Here is a 21,580-nt window from a genome sequence, read left to right as displayed (position 1 = left end):
GGAGTCCAGAAATTGAGTATTGTGCACAGTTCTGTCACTGACTTATTTGTAATCTCAGAACAGATACTTAACCTGGTTAAGTATCATACTTTGCTTTTTGTTAACAGTGGTGTTGAGAAGACACATGTATCAATACTTTGTTTAAGGTACGAGAGAGATGTTCATTGAAAGTTGCACATGAATAGGTTTTGATACACAAAATAATTTAAAATGAACTAAAATATCCATTATCTAAGAGAACTCTTGAGTTGAATCATTGTATAATATGAAGAATTATTTTGTGATTATGAACCACTACTTTTTAAGGAATTTGTTTTAGCTTCTATATATATTTTTGGCTTTTCTTAAAAGTGGGGCCTAATATATTATCAGTAACCTTATTCATGTGAGATTAAGGAACTTCCTCTTAATGTTTAAACTCTTTGGGCAGCAAGTGTTGGACAAATGTTACCATAAGTCATATCTAGTTTTCCCTTAGGTTGCGTATAACCTGTCGGGGTCAGAGAGACTCGTAGTTTTCTTGTTTTGGTTTCTTTCAAGTTTTTATTTCCACAGAGACTCATTTAGTGTACACATTAGTCTAGGAAAGTCCTATAACTATTTTTAAACAATTGGCAGCATATTATAAAGGTCTTTCTGTACTTACTTTTAAAGCTTAACTATGTTGTTTTTATTGAAAGTGGTTTCTTAATTCATTTGAAATTTATTTGGATTGCTGCCTAGTGATACCCACTAAGAGACCCCTCTACCAATTGCTATGATTTTGGCAGGAGCTGTCAGGAATGCTGTGTTATTTTTGTGAAAAGGTAGCATTACTCCCTCTCCATCTGGGACTGCTGACTTATGCCATCCTGCTAGGAAGTCACCCAGTAGGTTTAGGATGATGGCATGTGACATCACCCTGGGATCTTGCAGCAGGAAACTGCAAATACAGTTGAAATCCCTAATGAGAGAAAAGTTAATGAAAAGCAAGCCCTTCATCACTGTGGTTAGATAACTTTTGTGATCATGACTTGCTGTCATTAGCCTGCTAATTAAGTCCAACTCTTTGCTGATATAAACCACTTCTAAATGAGATCACAAAAGGTTTCCCTGACATTACTGTTCCTTTTGCTAAGAAAGTGTAACTACTTCTCCATGGAGTCAGACTCCTCAGTCTCTTTAATTTAGTGGCTTAAAGACTTAAACATAAGACATGACACCATAAAACTCCTAGAAGAGATCATAGGCGAAACATTCTCTGACATAAATTGTACCAGTGCTTTTTAGGTCAGTCTCCCAAGGCAATAGGAATAAAAACAAAACTAAACAAATGGGACCTAATCAAACTTACAAGCTCTTGCACAGCAAAGGAAACCATAAACAAAACAAAAAGGCAGCCAACGGAATGGGAGAAAATATTTGCAAACAATACAACCAACAAGGACTTAATTTCCAAAATATGCAAACAACTCATACAACTCAACAACAAGAAAACAAACCCAATTGAAAAATGGGCAGAAGACCTAAATAGACATTTCTCCAAAGAAGAAATACAGATGGCCAATAGGCACATGAAAAGATGCTCAACATTGCTAATTATTGGAGAAATGCAAATCAAAACTATAATGAGGTACCACCTCACACTGGTCAGAATGACCATCATTAAAAAGTCTACAAATAACAAATGCTGGAGAGGGTGCGGAGAAAAGGGAACCCTCCTACACTGTTGCTGGTAATGTAAGTTGGTGCAGTCACGTTGGAAAATAGTTATGGAGTTTCCTCAAAAAACTAAAAATTAGAATTGCCATATGATCCAGCAATCCCACTCTTAAGCGTATATCCAGACAAAACTATAATTCAAAAAGATGCGTGCACTCCTGTTTATAGCAACACTATTCATAGTAGCCAAGACATGGAAGCAACCTAAATGTCCATCAACAGATGACTGGAGAAAGAAGATGTGGTACATATGTACAATGGGATACTACTCAGCCACAAAAAAGAACGAAGTAATGCCATCTGCAGCAACATGGATGGAACTAGAGATTATCATACTAAGTGAAGTAAGAAAGAGAAAGATAAATACTATATGATATCATTTATATGTGGAATCTAAAATATGACACAAATGAAGCTACCTACGAAACAAACAGACTCACAGACATAGAGAACAGACCTGTGGTTGCCAAGGGGGAAGAGGGTGGGGGAGGGATTGAGCAGGAGGTTTGGGTTAGCAAATGCAAACTATTATATATAGAATGGATAAACAACAGGGTCCTATTCTATGGCACATGAAGCTAAATTCAATATCCTGTGATAAACCATAATGGAGAAGGATGTAAAAAAGAATGTATATGTATGTATAACTGAATCACTTTGCTGTACAGCAGAAATTAACAAAACATTGTAAATCAAGTATACTTCAATAAAAAATAAAATATATAATTTAGAAGCTGTGTATAAAAATTTGTCCTAAATGGGTGAAACACAGATTGAGTATAGTAGTCCATCTTACCTGTTTTGTTTTGTCTCATATTTCTGGCAGTTCCAGGGGTCTGTTATTCAAAATTATAACATCATATTAGTGATGAAGCAAGATTACAGCCTTATGCCCATGTTGTGCGTGATGCTAGCATTATTTACTTCTATGAAACTAATGTCCTCTTAATTTGTCTCTATAGTTGAACATTTCAGCCAGAGAAAGCTTAATTAAAGACTTTTTATTGTTACAGTAGTACAAGCAGTGAGCAACTCTTATTTTCTAACAGACTAAATGTCTTTTTTGGTTATATCTCTGAGGGAAGCTTGACAAAGAAGATTTTGAGGTTTATGCACTATAAGTCTTTTTCCAACAAGGTGGTAAAATCTGTGTGTGCATCCAGTTTTCAAAATATTATGATGTGTTAAAATACAGTTGACACTAGAAATGTATATAATCATTCTTTGATGATTGAGAAGATATCTCAGTACCTTTCAGGTATACTATTTGCCCAGCATTGGCCACTCATTGTATTTGTGAAGCACAGAAATATAATACCAGTTAGATGTATAGTGTGTATAGTGTAGATAACAGAGAACTTACTGGATTGTGTTCTCAGATAAATATCTAGATTTATTGTCATTTTTTGAAATATTGTTAGTGTTCTTTTGTTATATCAAGTGATAGATATCTAGACCAGAAGTCGGCAAACTTTTTCTATAAAAAACTAGATAATAAATATTTTAGGCTTTGTGGGCCATACAATCTGTTGAAACTACTCAGCTCTGCTATTTTAACTCAAAAGTAACCATAGACAGTACAAAGAAGAATGAATGTGGCTGTGTTCCAATAAAACTTTATTTTCAAAAACAGGCAACTGGCTCTATTTGGCCCATGAGCTATAGTTTGCTGACCCCTGACTGAGACCATGAGAGACTTCATCTTACATCTCCATATTGCTAGTAGCCTGTACAGTACCTGGAACTTCTTCCATAAATATTTGTTGCATTAATGTTGAATGAATAAATGCTGCTTAAAGAATAATTAAAGAAAGGCATATCTTTGTTGAGAATGTATTTTTATTTCTGCTCCTGATTTTTGTCTTCTCTAATCATCCCTTTCACCTCAGAATTAGCATCAGCAGTGTTTTGTTTTCTGTCAAAATAAATATACTTTAAAACCAGAACTATGCTGGAAAGAAGCCAAATGGATTAACTGATGAATGGATAAACAAATTATAATATATCCATACAATGGAATACTACTCAGCAGTAAAAAGGAATGAACTACTGATATATGTAACAACATGGATGCTTCTCAAACACATTATGCTAAATGAAAGAAGTCAGACACGAAAGATGACACACTGTGTTATTTCATTTATATGACATTCTAGAAAAGGCAAAACTCTAGGAACATAAAGTAGGTTGGTCATTGCAGAGAGCCAAGTAGGAGGAGGATTGACTGCAGAGGGGTACACGAGAACTTTTGGGGTTGTTAGAAATATTTTATATCTTGATTATGGTGGTGGTGATGTGGTATAAATGATACCATGTATACATGGTAAACATTTGTCAAAACTCACCATACTTTATACTGAAAATTGGTGAATTCTGTTGTATGTAAATTATGCCTCAGTAAAGCTTTAAGAAGAAACAAACTTGATCTGTATTGCCACTGCAGAATTATCATACCCTAAGCTTAAGAAAACAGGTGTTTGTTTTCTTTAACTATGAAAATACAAAATGAAAATTAATGAAGTTTTAATTTTTTAAATTACAGAGACACAGCTAAGTTCCCCTGAAACTTTTGACCTTGAAAAAGAAGACTTTCCAGGTAGCAGAGAGACCGTGGATGAAGTAAGAATAATGGCAGATAAGGAGGTGAATATTACTTATAATTTTTCTCAGTGTTTTCTTTCTACTGGTAGTCCTCTCTCTGATGCAATATTGACCTTGGATGAAAAGATTTAGGTGACAGAGGGTTAGGCTTTTATCTCAGATTCTTAAAAATGAGTTCAGCACTATTTCTAAATATAACAGTAGTTACCAATTCTTCAGTATTTTAATATGCTTTATTATTTCTGGTACAGATGGGGAAATGGAGGTTTAGGATGTTTGCTCAATTTGCTCAAATTCAAACTGCTAATAATGGTAGAACCAGAATTTGAACACAGATTTGTCTCCAAAGTCCTGGAGTATTTTCCATTATATAGTGAAAATTAGCAGAGATGAACAGTCTTGGAAAAAGTCACTACATTTATATTACGACCTAACTTTCAGCCCTAATTTTGAGACGTGATCAGAAATGCAAAATCAGGATAGCAGCATGATAAAATAGGCAAATCTCTATTTGCACTATTACCTTTCCTAACTTCACGTATCTGACATTAACCATAAAGCTGATTGACACAAGTTCATACTTCTGATTAAGATTCAGTGTATATTTTTTCATATTGAGTCTGACAAAACAACTTAAATACCAAGAACTCTTTTTAAAAATTCAAAATCTTTAAAATTTGTTGTTGTGAAAAGCAGCCTGAGAATTAAACTAGTTTTTCTGTGAAAATAAATTTTTTGGTTACATATGTTTATACTATTTTATCCTGAGCAATTTAAAAAAGCTTCATTCTGTTATTCCTTTTTATACTCTAGGTTTTTTTTTGAAAACAGTTTTTACAGTGGAAGTTAGATCCCCTTCCTAGTTTCTGCACTGCAGGTGACTGGGTAGAAATTCTGCTTTCATGAATCATGCACACTGTTTGGTTCCCTGGAACCTGATCTGTCACAGCTGACAGACCAAGATTCCCTGATGCCAGTGGTGTTGGGAAAGATGAGGACGCTCCCTGCATCAGAGCTACTGAGGATAGATCCTGCTAGATAATGTCAAAATGGCCTCTGGTTCTTTTCCTAGGGAGGGACCAGAACCTTCTAAATGGGGATAGGGGAACAGAGTGTTATTAACACAGTTATCCTAACATGCATAGGAAGTCCTGCAAGCCCTTAGTTAATTGAGGCTGATTTCTTACCCATCCGTGACTGCAAAGGAAACTATTCTTTGGGGCAAAGAGCATGAATCCTATTTAGAAGTTATATATGTCTGCAGCACTACACATCAAATGGATGGAATTGTATGGTCTTTTTCACATTGAATGTCCTCTTTTTGGTGTTGCTGTTTGCTGATATCTGTGGATACTCTAAATAGTCTTAGAAGTTTCCATTAAAAGAAGTTAGATACTGTAGTTTTTGAGTCATTGCACAATCACTAGTTACAAGTCACTTATTAGAAAGATAGAATCTGGGCATTTTATGTGTGCACAGTGATAGTATCATAATGGGTATGGACTCTTGCCCTTGGAATCTGTGTATCGGGTCATCTGCCCTAAAATTTCTTATTTATTGGAAGGTGGTATGGTGTAGTGCAAGGAGCTTGAGCATTGGAATTAGAAGACATCGCTTTGAATCCCAACCCCGCCACCTTGGGCAGGTTAGTTAATTGTTTTATTCATTTATTTGGCAGATATTATAGTGTACCAGTCATTGTTTTAGAGTCTTGAGATATAAGGTAAATAAGAAAAAAACAATCCCTGCCCTCAGAGGGACACATAAACAGATAATTATAATGTGATCTGACAAATGTAATGTTAGAGAGATGCCTAGGGTATTAAGGGAACATAGGAGAGGAATGCTTCTTCATTTATAAAATGGAGACAAAAATAGCCTATTTTATTGGGTTGCTCTGAAGATTAAATTAGATAAAGAATATAAAACACATAGCAGGAGTTGGCACAAGTAGAAATATGCATGTGAAACTGCTTTGTAATGTATTGTGGCTGTTCAGTGATATTAGCTTACTAATGACAGAGAACTGCTTGACAGTATTTGAGGTATTTGGAATATCTTTGCCGGAACTGTAGTCCCTCTTGATTTGATTTTCTGCAATGGTCAGATTCCTTTGGAAATAATATTTTTGAAATAGCTTGCCCGAGAGTTTCCCTTAGTTGGGGTCTCAGATATTCTGTACTCAGAAGGGTTAATAGACTTTATTCAGACTCAAATACAGTTGACCCTTGAATAACGAGGGGGTAAGGGATGCCGACTGTTCATGCAGTTGAAAATCCATGTATAACTTATAGTGGGCCCTTGGTATCTGTATTTTCCCCCTATCTGTGGTTCCACATCCGAGAATTCAGCCAACCGCAGATCATTTAGTACTGTAGTATTTACTGTTGAAAAACATTTGTATATAAGTGGACCTGTGCAACTGTAGTCAGTTTAGTCAGTTGGTTTTTAAGTTAACGGTGTTAAGTAAACTGTCTATGGTAAGAGGGGAAGATCTAAACAGTTTTCTAAGCTACAAATAAACCTGGTGGGGAATGGGTGGGGGAGTTGGTGACGATAGGACATACTCTCATTTTCATTGGGTCCATTTCTTGAGATGAGGTTTCTTTTCAGGCTAGAAAGTAAAGGCCAGCCTTTAAGAGATCATGATTTGGTGTCCAAGTACTTCTTTTGAGAAATATATGTATAGTATTTTAAAAGAAGTAGAAGCAGCTCTGCAGAGACCCAGTCCCTAACTACATAGTCCTCATAAGAGCTTCTTTGCTTGTATTTTTTCCTCTTGAGGCTTCTCCATTGTAGCTAATATTTAAATAGACCTTTTTAATGGTGCTGGGAAAAAACTTAGGTTAATATAAAAATGTTCAGAAACCTTCTGGGTTGCCTATGAATGTGATTGGAAGTGGGCTTGTATTCACAATAAAACAAAAATAGATTGATTCCTCCCTCTTGAATACTACATTAATAGTTGGAGGTACCTTCTCTGCATTTTATAGAGCTGGTAATGAATACAAAAGGGTGTAGTACTGGGTGTGAGCACCAGTGACATTCATGTCATACAACATTTCTGTGCTTAGTGAACTTCAGAATGCCAAGTAACTGCTTAACTGCCACTAACTTTCAGTAACCCAAGACTACTTGCAAATTATAGGGTATATTGATTTTTCTCCCCTCTGCTCAGATGGCTTTGCATTCACAAGACAACTTTTTCTTGTAAAATTTGTGAACAGAGGAACCTGGGTTTGTAAGAATCTCAGTGACTAAGCTTGGAATAAAAAAACACCTAGAACTTCCAGACCCACTGGACTTGCCCCACATACTAGAGAAGAATAATAGAACCAGAGAGTCTCCCAATACCTGGCAGAGTCAGCTTCCAGAAACAAAGTGGAGAGGAGGGGTGCTTTTTGGTTTTGCCACACCATGGTGGAATACTGAGAGTTTTGATGCCTCAGAGGCCTGGGTTTGAGTCTACATTGTCCAGTTACTCATTTTGTGATCAGCAGGTTATTTTGCCTTTCCAAACCTCAATTTCCTCTTCTATAATACTGGAGCTAGTGATACCTGTGCCAGTTGGGTTGTTGTGAAGGATAGTTATGGAAAATGCTTGGCCAAGCCTGGCATAGTATAGGAACTCAACCACTCTTAGTTCCTTTCTCATCTTTCTTTTTCCCCTTCCTTTTAAAGTAAAAGGCAGGTATGTGTTGAAAACAACGTTTTCTGGCAGTTGTAGAATCGTTTTACTTGGTATTTATTTAGATGACCTGTTTCCCTCTCTGCTGGATTACATTCACAGGTGGTAAATTTTAGGGATGGCCTAAACTTAGAGACTAAAAGAAAAAAAAAAAAAACCACCCCAGTTGGCTCAGAGCTCAAATTATCTAACCTACTGCAGTTTTGGTCCTATTTTGTTCTTGTATCAGAAGAGGGTTTATTTTTTTTCCCGTAGTAAGGCATAATGATGGCCCAGGTGCTCCTTGCTCTTAAATGGAAGCAGTGACTATGCAGGACAGTGTCACGTTGATTGGATAGGACATGCTGTCCTTTGAATCAAGTGTTAGGCAGTAGTGCTGCAGTGCTCACACATACTACAGAATTAATCACTGCAGAGTTCTTGACTCTGACCTGTAAAGGTAAAATAAAACTGCCTCTGAGAGACTGGGAACTGTAGGAAAAATGATGACTACAAAACACTGAGAAGGGAGTAAGAATGACTTTGTCAGAATTGTCTTAATGATTTCTTCAGGCCTTCTTAAATATTTGGGTCTTAGTTGTGTTTCCTCTTTCAACCCAAAAGTCACAAATAAAACACAAGAAGTGGTTTGTTTTACTGGTATAAGCTGAGACCTAGGTTCTTAACATAAATTTTAGTTGTGTTGCTTTTGCTTAGAGCTTTTTTTTTCCCCCCTAACTCTTGATATCCAAAATCACTTACAGTGATCACAGTTCTGTGTGTGTGTGTGCGTGTGTGTGTGTGAGTGGAATTAATTCCTTTTTGTCTTTCAGTTTTATTGAGATATAATTTACATACAGCACTGTGTAAGTTTAAGGGGTACAGCATAATGATTTGACTTACATGCATCGTTAAATGATTTTCACAATAAGTTTAGTGAACATCCATAATCTCATATAGATACAAAATTAAAGAAATAGAAAAAAATTTGTTTTTCCTTGTGATGAGAACTCTTTAGGATTTACTCTCAACTATCTAATATATAATATACAGCAGTGTTAATTATATTATCACACTGTACATTACAGCCCTAGTACTTATTTATGTTACAGTTAGGAGTTTGTACCTTTTGACTGCCTTCACAGTTCTTTTGTGAGATTGAAAAAGTGTCTTTTTTAAAGAAATTTATTTATTTATTTTATTTACTTTTGGCTGCGTTGGGTCTTTGTTGCTGTGCGCGGGCTTTCTCTAAGTTGTGGCGAGCGGGGGCTACTCTTCATTGTGGTGCGCGGGCTTCTCATTGCGGTGGCTTCTCTTGTTGTGGAGCACAGGCTCTAGGCATGCAGGCTTCAGTAGCTGTGGCACGTGGGCTCAGTAGTTGTGGCTCGCGGGCTTAGTTGCTCTGTGGCATGTGGGATCTTCCTGGACCAGGGCTCAAACCTGTGTCCCCTGCACTGGCAGGCGGATTCTTAACCACTGTGCCACCAGGGAAGTCCCTGAAAAAGTGTCTTTAAGATGCTGTTGAGAATACAAACTGAAACACAGCAGACACAGCATACTGACCCAACGAGGACAGCACCTTGCAGTGTGATAGAGAGGAATGCTGTCAGGTTTTGGAGCCAAATAGTCCTTGGTTTGAATTTCAGCTCTGCCACTTATTTATTCTGTAACTTTGGGCAAGTTACTTTACTGTTTTGGACAACACTTTTCTCAAGTGTAAAAAGAGTGTGTTCGTACCTTTGTAAGATTATCATGAGGTTTAAATGAGTATTACATGCAGAGTGCTTAGCACATAGTAGGCAGGCACTGAATAAGTATTATTCAGTATAATAAATAAATATTAACTATATTAGTGTATCTCCCAATCTGCTGTCCTGAATTTGGCAAACTGATTGGTATCGCCTCATTGAAAGTAAGTGGAATATAGGATGGAGTCTTGCGGTTCTTCTTGGGAAAAGATACTTTATAAAGTAAAGCTAATACAATTGCCATTTGTCATGTTCTTCAGGTTCTTCAGGTTGATAACAGGGAAGATGCTGAGAAGGAAATACCTACTACTACCTTCTCATCTAGTACCCAGGTATCCTGCCCACTATGTGACCAAGGCTTCCCACCCACAAAGATCGAGCGACATGCCATGTACTGCAATGGGCTGATGGGTCAAGATACAGGTAAAGCCAGATTCCTTTCTTCAACTGTGTGGTGTTTTTGTAATCCTATATGATACAGTGCAACAGACAACTCTTCTTCAATGTTAAAGTTTGTTTTTTTTTAATCTAGCTAATTATCTAGTGCTTTTCACGTTCTTTATTACTTTATACTATTTTGTTGCACATACCTCAGGACAAGGGGAAGGGAAAAATCTTTCATCTTTCAATGTTTCACACATATTCTTTGCTATAGGCAGGCCAGAGATCATTGTTATCCCATGGACCTTGAATTTCAATTTATATATTCAAATATTGAAACTCCTATGGAACTTGAGGAACTAAGTTCTAGAGTTGCCCGTTTTTCATTCAAAATAAGTCCCGTGTGTGTGTGTGTGTGTGTGTGTGTGTGTGTGTGTGTGTGTGTAAATTCTACCTAAAGATAGTTAACAGCTGAAAAATATCCCTAATTTCCATTCATGTCCTACATGTCTCTGCTGCATCACCCTGGAGGTGTTGGTTCTCTCTCGAAGAGTGCACAAAAGACCTTGGTTTTGGTGCAGTGTGACATATTGGGCAAGAGAATCTGCTTGTTCATCACAGCCCTTAAAATACCACCCCTGATCTTGCCTTTCTGTTTATGACTTTAAACTCTAAATAGAATCTGCACAACTCTGTGGTCTAACATGTTGAATGTAACCATAACTTAGATGATTAGAAGTGTTGCAACATTTTTCTCAGTGCTACTTGGTTCCCATAACTTAGAGATATTTAATCTGAAATTGTATTATTGTGAGGTGTTTTATATGTTAAGATTTCCAGGAAAGAAAGGCACATGTTAATTTTTCTGAAGTTATACACTTCTTATTAATTAAATAAGGAAGTACCTAAACTTATAATTTAAATAAATTTGTTGATTTTTCTGATTGTTCATTGTAGGATGAATAATAATAATGGCTTACATTTATTGAGTACTTGAAATGAGTCAGGAATTATTTACATAAATGAGACCATGCCACACGTGTGTAATTCTGCAATTTGCCTTTTTTTATTTATCAGTAAATTTAGATCTTTCTATGTGCAGGTATATTTTTTACATAGTTGAGATCTGACTGTATGTAAAATTCTGTTTTGTTTTTTTCTACTTACAGCATAAAAATTTCCCCATGTCACTAAAAGTTATGTGTAAAAATATTTTTAATGCTTATATAATATTCTGTAATCCAGATTGCCTCCATTTATTTAATTGTTGTGTGTTTAGAATGCTTCAAGTTGCCATGTTACATGACAGTGAGCTTTTTATGCCTAAAATTATGGCTGTATTTTGGGGTTATTTTCTAAGGATGTATTTTTAGTTTGGGTGATAGTAAAAAAAAGATGGGCTCTGGAGTCCAATCAGTCTGAGATTGAGTCCCACCTCTGTCACTTACTAGTCTGTGACCCTGTGCTAGTTTCCAGGCTTCCCTTCATGCATCTGTCAAACAATAGAAATGACCTTACTTGGTTTTTGTGAGGTCGAAGGAGATATTTTAAGTAAAGTGTTCAGCACAACATAGTAAGTACTTAAGAACTTTCATCTGTGGAATTCCCAGTAGTGGAATTACTAGGTCAAAGATTTTGTCATCATTTTTAAGGGTTTTTATGAATAGCATTGTGGTCTTTTAAATACAATGAAAGTTGAAGACCTAAATCTGGTCAACTCCTTTAATAGAAGAGCACTGTAGGTCTAGGATTTTAGATGCAGTTTTACCTTGACATAGCTCTTTAGTTTGATTTTTAGTGGAGAGTTCCAGTGACTGAAAGAATTCTAGGGCTGGGCCTTTGGTGACCAGAGAAGGGAGAGACTATTTTGTCTATCTCACCAAACACCTTACCCAACTGGTATTAGTTACTGAGTCAACAATGCACTCAGCACTGAGGTCCAGAAATAAATGAGTTTGAGAAACTGAATCCCCATTGAGCTCTAGGAATAGATGACCTTCTTCCAGTCAGAATCAAAAGGTAAAGAGTAGTATAGAGTAGCTCCTACTGATATCTCCCAGACTGAACGCTGATAGTTTGTGCTTAAACAGGAAGCTTTGGTATTCATCTCTGTCAGACATCTTTCAGCTATATGATATTTGCTTTTAAGCTTGTTCTTCCTTACAGGGGTGCGGTGGGGCAACTCACAGCCCCAAATACTTGATTCAGGCTTGTTTCTGAGTTTTCTCACACCTAATGCAGACTTATACCACCAGAACCAGGTTTTTCTCATTGAACTTGTTGAGAGGCTGACACCATCAGGAGGGCAAAGTAGACTGAGACTTGCATTGTTATCCATTCAGGACAAGCCTTTCAAGTTCTCTTTAATCCGTTAGGCCAAGTGTCAGTGATCCTGTGTGATGCTGCTCAGTTGGATTTACACTCTGGGTCTTGAGGACTCTTTAAAATATTATAGATATAAGTGTGCTTTTCTGATATAATTGGAAGCCCTTATTTTCTTGGCACTGTATGTCTTGTAGCCCTGATCCAAATGTCTCAGACCTCCATTCAAAGATGTCTGCTGTATCCTGAACGACAGTCACTTTATTTTTTATGAGGAAATTTGTTTTAAAAATTAGTTCAGGGACTTCCCTGGTGGTCCAGTGGTTAGGACTCCGTGCTTCCATTGCAGAGGGCACGGGTTCGATCCCTGATCCCTGGGGATCCTGCATGCCGCTGTCCCCAGAGAAGGGTGGGCTTAGCCTGAGCTGGATAGGTTTGGACAAACCCATAGGAAAGTAGGGGGCCCTTTATCCTCTTATGGGTTAGATAAGATAGGAAGCAAGGGAAACAGCCACTAAATGACAGCTTCCTCTTAATCTTCCTAATAATGTTAGCTTACCTAAATTACCCTTTCTGAGACTGTGACATTTTAGGCCTTATGGAAAAGTTTGGAGCAGGGAGTCCTCACTGGAACTGTCCCACTCTCTGCTTACTACTCTACTTTCCTGCGGACAGAGCTTGGGGCTCTAGGTGGGGTGGGGGAAGTATTGATAGTTAGATGAATTATGTGAAACACCTACTAGTGTGCCTGGCATATAGTGGGTTTTCGGTAAATTTGCTGTCTTTATTTGGTTTCTCCACCAGTTTCCTGCCCCATCTTCCTTGCCAGGGATAGTAGTGATTGTTCTGGTTCCTCTCAGCTTTACAACTGAAGACAGAGGGCCGTCCACAACCTAATATTGTAATCTTTGGTAAAAGGAAGCCTCTCCTACAATGGAGGGGAAAGAGTTACACATAACCCAGGCTGGGAGACCATTAGCCCAATGCCTAAGGGGATGGAATAAGAGGGAGGACTTCCCTCCCAGAGCTAAGTATTCAGCTTTCCCCTCCTTCCTGTTTTCCCCTGAATCTGATCCTAGACATGCTTGTTTGGCTGTGTAAAAGAAATAGTAATTAGAGTCATTTACATGAAGTGTCTTTACCATTTATGCCTAGTTACCATGCAGCACAATAACAATTATGCATATCATTAAATGTGTCTGATTAACTTTGCTGTAAGTTTTATTTTATTATAATACTACACTCTGGTTAAGTTGGCTCCCGTCTGCTCAGTTTGTTGCTCAATGACATGGCTATCTGTTCACAACTATGGAAAAATTAGAGGGAGTGTCTTTTAAAGGCATTGTTTGAAGGGAGATGATTTGCTAAAGTAATCTAGACTGGGACAAAAGCAGGTTGCCTTTGCATTTGCTTTTTGGAAAATGTCTTTGAGACCATTTTCATTTAAACACCTAGGAAGAATAAAGGTCTTCATTTACTCATCCAGTAAATACTTACCAAATGCCTACTACGTGCCAGATATAGTGAACAGAGTATACAGAGTCCGTGTTCTTGGAGAGCTTATATTCTAGTAGTGGGATACTACTACAATAAACAAGTAAACATATAATATGTCATGTTGATAAGTATTTTAGAGGAAAAAAAGAAATCAGAGGAAGAGGGGAATAGGGAGTATTGAGGTCAGGAGGTGGCAGTTTAAAATAGGTGGTGTGGTGCTTCCCTGGTGGCACAGTGGTTGAGAATCTGCCTGGCGATGCAGGGGACACGGGTTCGAGCCCTGGTCTGGGAAGATCCCACATGCCACGGAGCAACTAGGCCCGTGAGCCACAACTACGGGGCCTGCGCGTCTGGAACCTGTGCTCCCAACAAGAGAGGCCGCGATAGTGAGAGGCCCGCGCACCACGATGAAGAGTGGCCCCCGCTTGCCGCAACTAGAGAAAGCCCTCGCACAGAAACGAAGACCCAACACAGCCAAAAATAAATAAATAAATAAATTAATTAAAAAAAAATAGGTGGTGTGGAAGTTTCCATTGAGAAGGTGACATTTGAACAGAGACCTAAAGGAAGTGAGGGAATAAGCTAAGAGAATTTCGAGTGGAGAGGAGAGTGTTACAGGCAGAGGGAACAGTAAGTTCAAAGGCCCTGAGGTGTGAGCAGGCTTGGTGTATATGGGGAATGACAAAGAAGCCAGTGCAGCTGCAGTAGTGTAAGTGAGGGAGAGATTAACAATGAGACCAGAGAGGTAATTGGGGAAGGGACAGGTAGACAGATCACATAGGGCTCTTAGGCCATTAGTGAGGACTTTAGCTTTTAGAGGAGGAAACATTGGAGGGGTTTGAGCAAAAAATGAATTAATATTTGAACAAGGGATCACTCTGGCTGCTGTGTGAATAGATTGTTGGGTGACAAGGGTGGAAGCTGGGAGAACAGCCAGCGTTTTATTTTTGGTAATAAGATAGAGTGGGAGAAACATGGGCTTTGGAACTAGGTAGATCTGAACTTAAATTTCAGCTGTAATACTTGTCAGCTGGGTAATGCTTGACAAATTATCTTACTCTTTGAGGATCAGGTGCCTCATTTGTAAAATTAGTCTAACATCATTAGGATTGTTATGGGAATCAGAGATAAAGCACCCAGCACTGTGTCTAGATTGTTTTAGATATTCAATAAATGGTAGCTACTGTTATTATTGAATATTTTTCTTGCCTGTGTAGTCTTTTTGAAGTCTGTGTTTCTGTGTTCTAATACAATACATAAAGGATAAGCCACCAGCCAGCTAGAGCTAAGGGAAAGATGAAAGGCAAGGAAAGGCATTAGAGTCAAAGTGCTAAGAATAAGTTTAGTGAGAAATAGATCATAGGAGAGTTAGGAAAGCTGAAGGCATTAACTGTATACACTTTGGGCCTAGATACAGAGGTGTGGATATTGCCAGGAGTGGATTTTCTTTCCATGGATATTTCTTGGAAACATAACGGTGGGTAAGTAGGTGGGTAGAGGTATCAAATCTCTTGATAGAGATTTGCCTGAGAGCTATCAGAGAAAGACTGAGACCTAGAATAGGCTTGACTTGGGTGAGTCAGCAAAAATCAGAAGACCCAATCATCTCTAAGTAACAAATTTCTTAAATTAGACAGAGTTGACTTTTTCTGTTTTATATATCTGTATTTGCCTACCTGAATGTAATTTGTATCCCATTCAGTCTTCTCACTTGTATTAATGTGGCTTTTGTGGTACCCAGGAGGATTAAGTATATCACTATTGACACCTAACTACTGAGGTATTAACAATTGGGAAGTAGCATAGGTTTAGTAGAAATAACATGGATTATGGAGACAGACTGACCTGTGGGAAGATATACAAATCCAAACAAAGTGAGATTACAGTGCAATTGGATAGATAAGACATACACATGAATAACTGTAATGCAAGGTCAAAACTACTAAGGGGCATAAAAATAAATTCCTGTGGTGTTTCAGAAGAAACGTGATTAGAGATTTAGAAGGAAGGGCATTAATGTAAAATAACAGTAGGCAAAACTCACATAAATAGAAAAACATGAAGGGTCTACAAGAAAGAGCATGCCATTCAGTGTGGGTGTAGTATGGGCATTATGAAAATAAATAGTGGGCAATTGGAGAATGACAAACATAACTTGAGTTATATGGGTTAATACAGGGCAAAGTTTTTTTCAACCTGTAAAATAATTATTTATGTGTTTACTCCAGTAGTATGTAGGACTCTTTTGGGTGCAGGTATTGGAAAAACAATTCAAGTAATCTGAAGCAAAAAAGAGAGGTTAGTTTTCATAATAATTGGGAAGCCTGGGATAGGCTTTAGGCAGAGCCGGATCTAGGAGCTGAGATGGTGTGTCTCTCCATCTTTTGGCTCCATTTGTCTCTATTCAATAGATAGGCTTTTTTTTTTTTTTTTTTAAGGGGCAAGCAAAGTGTCTGCCAGCAGCCATAGGCTTTTAGCCTTTAATGGAAAGAAGGAGTTCTTTCTCCTGAGACCACAAGTTAGTCTAGAGAAAGACTCTGATTGTCTTTATTTAAGTGTCCACCCCTGCTTCAGTCACTCTTACCAAGTGGATGGTTATGTATCATTTATAAGTCAGAACAAATAATGGAAAACCCTATTAGCATCTATCAGAAAATTCTATCATTCCTAATAACAGAAAACACTGTATTAATTAATGTAATTAATTATTAAATGGGTTTAACGTGTAAGGTTTCTTTTTCTCACATATCCAGATGTCTAGAGTGAGGCAGTGGCTCAGTGATGTAATGAGAACCTAAGCTTTTCTCTTTTGGCTCTACAGTCCTGTACTTGTAGCTTCTTGACTTATGGTTTCAAGATGGCTGTTAACATCTCTAGACCTTACATCTGTGTTCCAGGCGGGAAGAAGAACAAAGAATAAAGGGGTATGGCTGTAGATTGTGACTGCTGCAATCTAATAACTCATTCCTATAATCTCATGGAATTGAGTTTATTCCAAATTGTGGTAGAATTAGGTCAGTTATAAATTTAGTGTTCATGTCTTTATGTGTATAAAATTTAACATCTTTGAAGTCATTGATTAATTTGCTTCGTACAGTGATTCAACTTAAAAATTTTCATGTCCTGCTGTTAATGAAGTATTGTGTTAGGTGCTGGGAATGCTCACAAGGTAATAAGGTATATGATACAGAGCTGAATGGGACCCCAAATTTGTATTCAGGGAATTCACAGTCCAGTGAGACAAACAGACTTGGGAATGACTAAATATGATACAAATCATATTTATAGTGCTAAAATAGAGTGCTAAAATAGAGGCACTAAGCACTCACAGAGATGGAAGGGATTATTACTGATTGGTGAGAAAAAGGACAGATTCTTATTTAAATGTTCCCCTAGGATCAGGTATGGGTTTTTAACCCTTTTTCCCCCCTTTATTGAAGATATGCATCTAAAATAGCAACAAGCCTTGTAAGGTATAAATTGTCTGAATTTCTGATTTTTTTCTTTAAACCGGATTACAAAAAGTGAAATTACCGGATTATATGTATAAAGTTTTAAGATTGCTTTCTGGAAAGGTTATACTCATTTAAATTCTCACTGGTAGCACGTGAGAGTGTTCCTTTCACCACACCATTACAAATACTGAGGAATATTACTTTTTCTTTTTTTGTTTTTAAAGCATGTATAGTCGATAGATAATCAGTGATATTTCATTATATTTTATATTTCTTTGACTAGTAAAGTTGAGGTTTTTTAAATTAATTAATTAATTAATTAATTTATTTTGGCTGTGTTGGGTCTTCGTTTCTGTGCGAGGGCTTTCTCTAGTTGCGGCAAGCGGGGGCCACTCTTCATCGCGGTGCGCGGGCCTTTCATTGTCGCGGCCTCTCTTGTTGCGGGGCACAGGCTCCAGACGCACAGGCTCAGTAATTGTGGCTCAGGGGCCTAGTTGCTCCGCGGCATGTGGGATCTTCCCAGACCAGGGCTCGAACCCGTGTCCCCTGCATTGGCAGGCAGACCCTCAACCACTGCGCCACCAGGGAAGCCCGAGTTTTTTTCTTTTTTAAAAAAGCCAATTTGTATTTCTTTTTTGAGAAATTGTTCTCTGAACTTGCCCAGGTATCTATTGGGTTCTTAGTATTTTTCTTATCAATTTATATAAGTTCTTCACAAATTATATTTTCCCTTTGCTTCAAAGGCTTCAAAGGTGCTTTCCAGGTTTTTTCCACCCACCCATCAGTTCTTACCAAGGTTCCAGTTTTATGCAGCCTGGCACAGCAAGCCCGTTCTTGTGTTTGAACAGTCAAAGCTTTCATTTCTTAAAGCAGAAGCAGTGCTGATCCTGCAGAAGGATCTAATCAGTGTGAATAGTAGTGGCACTGATATGGGGAAGAAAGTATTGGAATCCATGCAGAACTGGGGAGGAGAGGAGGGTGGGTGGGCAGCAAGGAGAAAGGATAAAGAATTCATTGCTGTTGATAATGGGAGGAGGAAGCTAACAGGTGGGAAGAGGTGGTGGCCTGGTACAAGGGTCAGCAGGAGCTGGATGCCCAAAGTGGTATATCTAAAGTGGATTCTTCTTTGATAGACTTGACCCCAGACCTTTTGGTGTTTCTGTAGAGGCCATCATCTTATTTGAATGCCTACTGACATAGAAATATATCATAACTCTTAGCCACTGGATGAACTCTTAGACCAAGTACCTCCACTCCAGACTTGTGATGTTCCACTGCTTGTAACCCTCTCCTCTTGTATTAATAATGTAGCAGAACTGTGTGGTCCTGTCCCATCCCTCCACCCCTGTCATCTGAGTTGTCTTCTAATAATTTTTGTTTAGCTTTTCTGTGGAACATTTCCTTGTATTAGCTCCACTACGATGCATTAATAAGGTTACTGTATGATATGGCATGTGAAAATGGCAGTCTGACTGCAGTCCATGTCTACTTGAGTCCTCAGTGTCTTCACTCTTCCCATTTTGTTCCTCTTAACCTTGACTTTGTTTTACTTACCCCTAATCGTTATGCCTTGCTGCTAAAGAGCCAGGCCTCGGGATTTCTTTTAGCAGGTTTTTTTCCTGCTAGGTGTGCTTATTCCTTCCTTGAAAAAATAAAATAGCTCTTATTAACACCGGAATAATAACCAAAGCATTATGTGTTGAAGGAATATTAACAGCTAGAAACTACTTAAGAGAAGTTCTCTCACTTCATGATTTAGTCACCTTTTAATCCAGGCATCTAGAGCATTTTAAGAAAGACGAAAGTTCAAGGAATTAATATTAGATCAGTCATCTCCATTATAACTATCACAGAGCCACAGTCAGGACTATAAGTATCTTAGAGGATAAGTGTTATTGTTATCTCCATTTTATCCATGGAGAATCTGGCATCAGAGAGGTTTAGTACTTGGGCAGCATCAGATAGTTAAGCAGCAGAGCCAGGGCCCAAGCCCAAGTCTGCCTGACTCCAGAGTCAGTCATTTTGCTTCATTGCTTTGTTCTGTCTTCCTGTGTGCAGAGATGGGGACACACACAGTCGGGGAAAGTATGAGGAGACTATATAAGCCTCAGTCAGTTTTAGGAAGACAGAGTACTAATAATCCTTCACCCCTGAATGCAGACATGAAATCTGATCTCATCAGAATTGACCTTGTCAGCTTTTCAGTTACCTAGAAGAAAACAGTTTGATGGATTCACACTATTTCCTGGTGAACAAGAGTTGATGTGACCGACATAAGTCATCTCTGTGAAAACATGTGTGCAAAGTCAAAGGATCAGACGATGATCAGAATTACTTCTGGTGGTGGCGGTGGAGACTGACCATTCACAGACTTGTTACTAAGGAGTTTTCTAATGGCCTAATATAAAGGAAGCACTTGATAGCAAGATGGATTTTTTTCCCCATTAAGTAAAAGGATTTAATTTGCCAAATCTTTATAAATCATACCTAGTATAGCTATGATTTATGAGCACCTGCTATATACCAGGAACTGTACTTTTTGTATATTCTGTTTTAATTCTCACAACAGTCTGTTGAAGTAGGAAACAGGCTTGACGGGAAAATAATTTCCCCAAGGTCACATACCTAATAAGTGGCAAGAGCTCACAACCAGCTACACAGCCAGCTTTAATTCAAAAGCTTGTACTCCAAAGAATCATCCATGAAATATTGAGATTTAAAAAAAAGTTTCAGAATAGTGAATACAATATGGTAGTTAATGTATTGTTTTAAGAATTTGTAGTAAAACTGTGGTTTTATATAATAACAAAGTAATGATAATTTTGAGAATAAAAGCTTCTTGGTGGGGGTGGGTGGAGGCAGAGGATGGGATCAGGAAGAAGCACAGTTAGCTACTCAGTTTTGGTAATAGTCTACTTTTTAAGTTGGATGATTGATTTGCATATATATTCTTTTGTCCATATTATAAAACATTTTAAAGAGGTTGTATGTTTCTGTTATGCTCCACTGTCATCCATTTCACTTTCATAGGAACCTTGATAAAGCAACAACTAGTAAAATTCAGAGAAATTTAGTTTTTTTCTGCATATGGAGCTCATTGAGTATTATCTTAATTTAGGCTGTGATGATAATATGTGACCACTGGAGTTGATTGTCATTAATAGTCTTTAGAAGCCTCTTGGGGTTTTTTCCAGGTCCTTTTATCTGTGCCACCTGTCTTTCATACCAGTTTCTTCAAAAGACAATGGCCAATTTAACTTTGATTATTGTCTTGCAAAAGGACCTTGTGTGAGTTTATTTTAATTACAAGAACATTTCAGACATAAAAATTGAAGGAATATTAGTGCCTTAAAACCCCCATGTGCCACCCAGTTATCAACTCATGGTCACTGTTGTTTCATCTGTATTCCATTCATAACTCCCACTCCCTGGATTATTTCAAATCAGATCCTAGATACCATTTCATTATTTTCCTCGGTATCCCTGAAAGATAAGGTCTCTTTTTTAATAAAACCCTAACTATAATACTATCATACTGAAAAAATTAATATCATCAAATATCTGATCTGTTTAAATCTCCTTGAGTCTCATAATTGGTTTTTACAGTTGGTTTGTTACAGTCAGGATCCAAACAAGGTTCACACATTGCAGAGCATTTTTAATGCTAATATCTCAGGCTCTCTTAATTATAGGAGAGTCAAACCCAAAAGTGTTCCTTTTTTTTCCCCCCATATTTTTTGGCTGCACTGCGCGGCATGCGGGAATCTTAGTTCCCAACCAGGGATCGAACCCATGCCCCTGCAGTGGAAGCGCAGTGTCTTAACCACTGGACCACCAGGGAAGTTCTAAGTGTTCCTTTTTAAGACTGAAACATTCATGATTAATACCTATAAGCTCAGTAACAGTAACTGTGTCACAGTCGTTTTTATTCTCTCCATAGCATCTTAACATAGTGCTATGCAGGTAGGTCCTTCGAAAATGTACTCCTTTAAAGCAAAAGTTGACAGACTTTTAAAAAATTATTTATTTATTTATTTATTTATTTATTTATTTATTTATGGCTGTGTTGGGTCTTCGTTTCTATGCGAGGGCTTTCTCTAGTTGCGGCAAGTGGGGGCCACTCTTCATCACGGTGCGCGGGCCTCTCACTATCGCAGCCCCTCTTGTTGCAGAGCACAGGCTCCAGATGCGCAGGCTCAGTAATTGTG

The 21,580-nt window shown here is 37.9% G+C and overlaps 1 protein-coding gene across 6 annotated transcripts in view; it reads left to right on the top strand.

Annotated features, from left to right (window-relative positions):
* The window catches only part of UIMC1 (ubiquitin interaction motif containing 1), a 138,489-nt gene that overhangs the window by 85,277 nt on the left and 31,632 nt on the right, over positions 1-21,580 (top strand). For 4 of the 6 annotated variants that reach the window (XM_057540986.1, XM_057540989.1, XM_057540985.1 and 1 more), the window contains 3 exons: positions 4,244-4,344; positions 5,867-5,947; positions 9,978-10,140. In XM_057540986.1, the coding sequence (XP_057396969.1) occupies positions 4,244-4,344; positions 5,867-5,947; positions 9,978-10,140 (345 nt within the window). The remainder of the gene's footprint in view (positions 1-4,243; positions 4,345-5,866; positions 5,948-9,977; positions 10,141-21,580) is intronic. The other 2 variants (XM_057540990.1, XM_057540987.1) reach the window with 1 other exon arrangement.

Source organism: Balaenoptera acutorostrata, chromosome 2, assembly GCF_949987535.1.
Source record: "Balaenoptera acutorostrata chromosome 2, mBalAcu1.1, whole genome shotgun sequence".
Lineage (NCBI taxonomy): Eukaryota > Metazoa > Chordata > Mammalia > Artiodactyla > Balaenopteridae > Balaenoptera > Balaenoptera acutorostrata.
This window is presented reverse-complemented; position numbering and strand designations above follow the sequence as displayed.